At 37.2% G+C, this 8,621-nt stretch overlaps 1 protein-coding gene across 1 annotated transcript; it reads right to left on the reverse strand.

The window, feature by feature from the left end:
• Positions 1-3,737: 3,737 nt before the first annotated feature.
• LOC143587855 (uncharacterized) lies at positions 3,738-8,293 on the reverse strand. Its single transcript, XM_077069023.1, has 2 exons — positions 8,144-8,293; positions 3,738-4,869 (listed from the first exon to the last, which is right to left on the reverse strand). The coding sequence occupies exons 1-2, from the start codon at positions 8,247-8,249 to the stop codon at positions 3,995-3,997; spliced, it is 981 nt and encodes a 326-aa protein (XP_076925138.1). The 5' UTR covers positions 8,250-8,293; the 3' UTR covers positions 3,738-3,994.
• Between the last annotated feature and the right edge of the window lie 328 nt (positions 8,294-8,621).

The following is an 8,621-nucleotide window of genomic DNA, read 5'->3' on the forward strand; positions in this document are numbered from 1 at the left end:
ATTAGGATATATATCTGTGTGTGCGGGTGTATTTAATAAATTATCAATTTTGAATAAAGAAAGTAAGATTATATAATCATTTTTACACAATACTAGCTAAATATAAAAAAGATATGTAGTTATGTGATGTTATAAGACCAAGTGTTGTGGTGGTGGATTATGGCGCCAATCATGCCACCTCAACCATTAATCCACCACTAAACCACAACGCCTCCCCCGCGACAAACTTGGTCCCCCCCCCCACCCCATGAACTTGCCATCCCACTTAAGCTTAAAAAGGTGTGGTCCATCCCAATTCATCCGATCACTTTTTTTTCTCTATTATCTAGTTAAATCACAACACCCCTATTAAGGTGTTGGCTAATTAAAGCTTACTACATACGTGACAATGACATGACGTTTTAACTAACAAAACCACAACATAGTCTAATTATATTATGCATCACATTCACAAGATATGAGTGTCAGTGTTGTAGAGGTAGGGTATGAAACCCACCATGTGACAAAGTATAACACTAACCGCATATGCTGGGCGGAACACTAGGCGTCAGGAAATCACTAACGCCGGGCGTAGTGCATGGCGCGAAAAGTGTAGTCCAATATAACTTTTCCTGACACCTCAGGAATGGTAATGCAAAGGTCCCACCAGCATGGGACAAAAAGATGGTAACCCACATAGGGATAAACACCAAACCAATGGGGATTGGACAACACATAAAGGACGGTACAAACAGTACAACCACGTCCTTGTCAAAAGGCCATGATGCCCACCAACTTCCACTAACCACCAAGACCGCACGAGTGGAGAATATTATTGGTAGAAAACCTGACAAGGTGGTTTGTCACACTCTCTCTCCTCCGGCTATAAATACCAGTAAACCTCCCAATGGTAAAGGATATACTTTCACCTACTATCACTATCAACTTATACTACTTCGTACTATCAAGTACTGATTCTCACACCGGAGGGTGGTTACGAGAGAATCCTCCCCATTCCTCGTAACGAGCTCATGGTGTTTTGTTTTGCAGGTTACACTTGTCTGCGCCAAGAAGGTTTTATAACCCATCGTGTAGAATACTTAACCGTTACCCTCGGACTAATGTGTTAGACCTTGGGGGTGGATTCATGTTTTTTCAAGTATTTATACATTATTTGTATACTTAATACATCAATTTTGAACAGTTATACATGATACTAACCCAATAAGAGAGATGTAGTTATGATGTTATAACGTGCTATGTATCATATTTTTACAAGAAATGAGTGCCAAGTCATTATGCATAATTTGTTAACTTATTAGGGGGAGGGGTGCTCCTTTCAACTTAAAAAAACTATTCTATGACCGGAATCTCGCACGACTACACTGCCACGTATGTTTATCATAAACTGTCTTATATGATGGTGTCACTCGGCCCACTCTTTTCAATCACCGCTACAACGGGAAATATAGCCGCTACAACGGCTATATTTTTTACTTTTGGTCACGGATAGTATAACCTGAAAATAACACCCGAGAAAGAAAATTGAGGTGATGACGGTGTTACTGTGGTACCCGCCGTACCCGACCCATCGTACCCACTACCACCCCCACCACCCTGGAGCTATCACATCTTCTAGTCTTCTAGAATAAGTTAAACGGTAACAGTGATTGCTACTTCTTTTAGAAGTTATTCTATTTCCTATATTTTATTTCATGTGGAGCCATCCGACACGTTGCTTGTTTGTTATATCATGTTTAATTGTTTATATGGAACTTTTAACATATCTTTTATAAAAACTCACACAAAATTTAAAACAGGAGGTAACAAAATTCTACTTTAAAAACCTCGACCGATTATAACTTTTTTAGCGGCTTAGTGTAACTGGTTGCCGGGACTTAAAAGGTTTGCCACCTCCCATACTACCCATTTTACCCGAGTTTGAAACCTAAAACAATGGTGTTCTTCTTTGTTGGAATTGACCTGGGACACCAGAAGGTTCCCGCATAACTTTTATCACGTGCATTGTTCTAACCGGTACATCCCTTGCCCCACGCTTAACCCCATTGGCGAAGGATAATGGTGGCCCCCCTTGCTCAATAGTATAAATTTACACGTTTTCGTTCAAAAATTTTTATAATTCATCCCCCCCCCCCCCTCTTCTCCCTCTCTTTCCCTTTTCCTACGAATTTGTCTTAGTTTCGCCACTACTTAACCCAGCTAGTACTTGCCTGGTAAGCCAAGAGTCTTGCCTTATTATAACTTGTTAGCAATTTAAAAGAAGTTATTTAAATGTAATTTTTCAAAACCACCATCTAAAATTTACCCACTAATACAGAAATATGATAAGGTATTATTAGTGAGTGTGAATCATCAAGTATTGGCTTCATGTGCTGATTATTGAAGATGTAGGGACATAGTGTCTCTCTCTATATATAACAAGCAGTTTAAACAAAAATAATTACAAAATAGAAACTATTATAAACTGTTGTAGATATATCACTTTGTTCATAGAGATCATAATTAATTAATTTTTTGTTTTTCAGGAAAAATGGTATGATGGTGATTTCATTTGTATTTTGCAGATTTTCTTTTACGTCAATTAACAAAAAAAGCAAAAGTGTTATCAATCGTTAAATAGTGGACACTGTATCTCTGACTCTTAAAGAAACTACTTAATGAAGTCCGCCTTAGGTGAGTATTAGTTAGCTTCGTTGTAGTACGACATTAACCCAAAAATATATTAGCAAACCAATATAAGATTCAACAAAATTGATTTGTGACACCTAACACATGCGTATTTATCTATATATATATATATATAATAAATAAACTTGTCACGTTCACGGCATACCACATGACAATTATATGTGTAACTAACTCGTGATTTACGTTGGTTCTTCAATCTCATGGGCGGATTGGGTTAGATTTTCAGTGTAACGGGGATGGTTGTATTTGACTCTGGTATGTTTTTTTTTTTGGTTTTTTGGCCTGTTTATAGCGTCTTGCTACGCCGGTCTTTTTGTAGCCTTGGAAGTTATGTTTTAATAAAATGTTTTCGTTGGCCGTTAAAAAAAAATGAGTAGCTAACAATCTAGTGACCTCATATAATTGTGGACTATACCTTTAAATCGAGTGATTGACTTTATGCACCCTTTGAAAGTGAGACATAACACATTGCCTTCGGTTTATAAAGGATAATAAATGTGAAGACAAGACCTAGCATCACATTTAACAAAAAACATAAGAAATAAATTGCAAATTAATAATTGAAAAGGAGTTGCAAGGAAGTTATAATGTCTATATACACAAGACATGTAAGTGTATGTATAATAGATCCTATGACCAAAAGCTTTACCAGGAGAGGTGAAAACGACTCAAGCTGTTCATTAATTACCCGTGTCATCAACTCACCAAAAGTTCGAATCAAGTTGAACTTAGACGTGCTAAAGCTTTATATACCGAGATTCGCTAGGTTCCTGAGCCTAAAAAATACCTAGTGACTCTAAGCATGTTGTTTATATAATGTAAATAATAATTTACTTAAAAAATTTACATTTACATCATAAAATAAGAAACAAGCATAAGCCTAACTGAGCTCGAACTTAGGCAGACCTCGACTTGGCTCTATTCATTTACGGCCTTTGCTAGCAACGAAAATCATTTCCTTGCTTACACACACACACACACACACACACACACATACAAATGACTGAGAAGTGAGAACACTGATGGAGCTACATACGCGAGTACGCATATAGCTCCTTCAACTCTCCGATGAGTAATTTCTTTAAACGACATATTTAACCCGTCTTACAAAATAAAAAGTAAAAAAATCTGTTAACGCGACATTAAACCAGCATATGCGTACAAAAACGATATTACAGTTCCTTTTCTTGCCAAAACAAAAGCTAACAAAAAGGAGCACATGATAACACATGGCAAGAATTCTTTGAATTCATATATGCATCACAAACCATATACCACCAAAAAAACCAACCATATTAACCGTCTCTTACCTTCTATACGGATTCTGTTCTCTGCAATCATCCGACTGAACTCGCGCACTTTTGTAACTTTTGTAAGTCGTATACTCATGACCACCCTCTCGTTTTCTGCAACTACCATCCGACCCCCTACCAAAACCCCCATAGTTGCCCCTTTGTCTATTCGGACCTTGATATTGTCGGGTCCCACGTGAAGTGCTGGCGTGATCATATTTACTATTTTGCCATCCCGTTTCCTTTTGAGCCCGGAATTGATTGTAATGCCACGAATTAGTTACGTCAATACCCCATGCATTTTCATTATTTCCCGCGTTTCTTGCATCATTTCCCCATGTAACATTTTTATTCCACACGCTATTTGCACCACCGTCACACACGTCTTTTTTATCTCCATCGTCGTGAGTAATTCCCCATTCCCACTGGTCGGCAATATTCTTATTTTCAGACTTACTTGATCGTTCGTTTTTGTTGCTTTCCCAAGGATTGTTATCGCTGTTATCGTTCAATCCTAAAATGCATCCAGGGGCAAAACCGTCATTTCTCTTGGTGGCATTGTAACTTGCTAATTTTTCCGCTTCATCAGGATTGAAATATGCTAAATCTAGTTCCTTAACTAATTCACGGTCGATTTCTGGATTCCAATCAATATCTTCATTATACATGTTGGGATCCGGCTGCAGGTCATCGGTCGGGATGTTATTAATTTGTGCCCAAAATCGTTTTTTGGCCTCCATAAAAGATGACTCGCCTGCTGAATCGTTCCATTTTGACACGCTTTCATAGTATTGCAAGTCGTCTTTAGCATTGACTACTTTCTCCCATGGAATCCCTACTGAAATGCAGAATCTTTGTTCCCATGGCAGGTCAATGTTTTTCCAGGTTCCTGTTGGAAATTAGCATTGCATTTTAGTAAGAACTTGTAAATATATGTATTAAGTAATTATTTAGATTTAGAAGTGGGGCTGGTCGGACAAGTTGGTTAACGGGTCAAACAGGGGTTGAGTCAACACACAGGCTGGGTTGCACGAACTCGCAAACAGTTTTTGTCCAATATTTTTTGAAATTTAATAAACTAATGTGTTGATTATAAATGTAATGGTAAAAGAGATATTTTACTGATGGTAATAATATGTTACAGTCTACCAAATACCAACAGTATTAATCGACAAAACACAATGAACAAAACACAAAAAAAGGTAGACAAAGCACAAAACAGTAACATTAATGACACCTAACCCTAATCAATGGCATATGGGACCTTCCTAACTAATCTTCAAAAACACCCTAAGTTCAAAAATTTATTTTACATAATGGCAACTCAGAAGTCCCATTCCGGGGACTAAAATATTAAAAACCGTTAAGAATAAAGACAAATAGTCTGGTTGCTACATCTCGTTCATAAGCAAAAGTGAGCATTAATCCGAAGTCTATTGCAAACCTTTCTCTTCTAACTTGCTATTTGTTAACTATGAGGCTAAGTGAGACAATCGGTTTTCTTAAAACATTAGGACCGGTTCATAAAATATGATTTCCACAAACTCTCTCGTTAAATAAAAAAACATCTAAACACGCAAAGGCATTATAATGTTCATGGAGGGCGTTTCATCATATCCATCATATAATCTGATACGAATAATCTCCTTACTGTTGTCGTTAAACCACAGCTTTCTGCCCTTGGCTGAACAAGTATTCTATATTGTGATCACTCTTTATCCGTTTAATTACAATAACGAAAAAATGAATTGACAATTTAACAGAAAGCAACAAGTCAATGTAATAGTACACAAAATTCATTAAAGAGTGTTTAATGCTAGAAGCATAGTCGGCCCAAGGGCTATCAAAATCAAGGTAGGTCTTTTTCCATCCACCAAAATAGAGCCACGGTTTTAGAAAAACAGAAATACAAAAGATTTTGAGCTTGACAATTGATATGAAAGTGGGCTTGAGAGGCGTCTGGTTATAGGAAATAAATCATTTGATTAGTCATTAGTGTCCATTTGCGTTTCTCTCGGTGGCGCCTGGCATCCCAATAATCAAAGGCGATAAAAGACGGACATTTCGTGACTTCGACAAACTTCATTGCATTCGAATTCGCCAATTGCTCGTAGTTTATCACTCTTGACTATAATGAGTGCTAGATGCCACAGAGAGAAACGGTAAAGTGGACGCTAACCTAAGTGATTTATTTCCTATAACCAGAGTACCAGATGCTTCACAAGCCCACTTTCAAGACAAGTGTCAAACCTAAAATGCTTTATATAGATTTTCCTTTCTAAAATCGGGGCTCAAATCCGTAACTTAATTTCAATGACCCTTGGGCCAGCCTACGCCACGCATTGTGTTACCCAGCCGCACATTGTCTAGAATATCATGTGCAGTCTTTTATGTTTATTGTCCAAACATTTATATTTAGTGAGCACACACCCCCCGCGACTCACTTTATCATTATATTTATCTTTCATGAGAATACGCACACAACTCAATTCATCTTATTAGTCATCATTCATGAGCATACATGTCTTATTCTTTATGTTAATCTCAATCTTCATCTTTAGCATCAGTTATTATACATATGTCATAACCAAGTCAAAATCATATAAAACCTCATATAATTTTATAATTTTCCTATCATTGCGCTTTTGTTTTTTGGTCTGAGGCCTATTTTGTGGCTTTTAAGAGACTTAATATAAAACTTCCAACTCATTCCACACTTCTAAAATCATCAACTAAAACAACTTTCAGGTTATTTCCTCGATATTAATCCATCAAAAGTTCAAACATGAATTCCTCAATAACACGTGTATGCTTCATATCTTCCCCCTAACGTTCATCGTCACCACATTTCAAGACTTCGATTTTCATTCAAATTATTACTTTAACCATTTTATCATGTATTACTCCTATTCAAATAACAAATCAACATTTGTTAAAGACATTACCAACAATGCCTAATCTAACTTTACCAGTTTATAAGTCCAATTTTCAAACCCTAGGAACATCTCAATTACAAACCCTAGGAACATCTCAATTACAAACCCTAGAAACCCTAATATCATACATCAACCACTAACCTTACACATTCTATTACCACTTTTTATATATCTTCATATTTGCATAATCATTAGGGATGAGAAAATGGTACCGGTACCAGTGCCTAACCAGCACTGGTATTTCGGTACCCAATCGGTCCCGAAACGAGCATTTCAATACCGGTACCAAGTTTTTAAGAAAATCGAGACCTGGAAAATGGGGATCGGTATCGGTAATTACTGAATTTGCCTACGATACCAGTACCAAGTTTTTGAAAAATTCAAGATCAGAAAATTCAGAATCAGTACCGGTATGGTACCGAGCTCATCCCTATTGCATATAGCCACTCAATTTCTAATCCCCTACCTCTTACTACATTCAATCAAGGACCTTTCTGTAATTTCACATCTTTATAACCCCATCCAAACTAACTGACAATCTAAACAAAACCCTAATTCCCTAACCCGTTCCGACCCTAAACTGTTTCGACCCTACCCGACCTATTTGCCACTCCCATGACCCATCCCTACCTCTAAATGCATTCAATCAAGGGCCTTTCCGTAATTTCACATCTTTATAACCCCATCCAAACTAACTTACAATCTAACCAAAACCCTAATTTTGTAACCCGTTTTGACCCGACCCGACCCATTTGTCACCTCTACCCCTACCTCTAACTAGAGGTGCACAAACCGGTTTGGGTTGAAACCGGTTTTGGTTTGGTCAACAAAAGTCAAAACCGGTTTATGAACGGTTTCGGTTCGATTTGCAACCAGTTTTTTGGCCAGATTACAATCGATTTCGGTACGGCTTTACCATTTTGGAACCGGTTTTGGTGGAGAAAATTACAAACCAGTTCCGAATCTACGGTTTCAATCGGTTCCAAACCGGGTTCTTCATAATCAGTTTCTGTTCGATTTTCAGGTCGCTTCGATTAACCGGTTTATTTGTCCACCCCTACCTTAACCGCAACCAATCAAGGGCCTTTCCGTAATTTCACATATTTACAACCACCCCATTTAAAATTAAACAAAACCCTGATTCCCAAATCCACAACCAACAATCAATAACCATAAACACCCATTTGCAATTAACATCAAGAACACCAAAACTAGATAAACAATTACCTCTGAGTTTGAACTCGGTATCGTAATAGGTAGGCGGAGATGGGATTCTTTGATCTCGATAATAATTTTTGGGTCGCCATGTTCGTCGGTAATTCCACTTACCCATTTGATTTGTTTGATTTGAAATGGGTTTTGCTGATTAAGGGTTACAAGTACATATGAACAAGTTAGATTTCGAAGAGTATATAGTACGACAGTGAAAACAAAAGGAATGAAATTGGGGATTTGGGTTGTGTTTTTTTAAGGTGAACCCTCAACTATTCATTTACTTTTACTTTTTGATTTACATGTTTGAGTTGATAGCTTGTTTGATCTGTTTATATAAATGAGTTGTATAACTTGCGTTTATGTTACATGATTTTAAGTACGATCTAGTTAGGGTTGACTTTTGACATAATTAAATATGTAGCAATACACGTCGTGTTTTGGTTCGTGTTCATCAATTCAATCCGACAACCCAAAACTCGTTAACTTGACA

This window comes from Bidens hawaiensis, unplaced genomic scaffold, assembly GCF_021521415.1.
Source record: "Bidens hawaiensis isolate Kalapana, Puna unplaced genomic scaffold, B.hawaiensis_p1.1 tig00035906_1, whole genome shotgun sequence".
Lineage (NCBI taxonomy): Eukaryota > Viridiplantae > Streptophyta > Magnoliopsida > Asterales > Asteraceae > Bidens > Bidens hawaiensis.

Excerpts from the sequence above, each read along its gene's own strand:
- LOC143587855 (XM_077069023.1), bottom strand. The coding sequence starts at position 8,249 with ATGGGTAAGTGGAATTACCGACGAACATGGCGACCCAAAAATTATTAT. Across the intron at positions 4,870-8,143 it reads TACCGAGTTCAAACTCAGAG|GAACCTGGAAAAACATTGAC; the intron begins GTAATTGTTTAT and ends AATTTCCAACAG.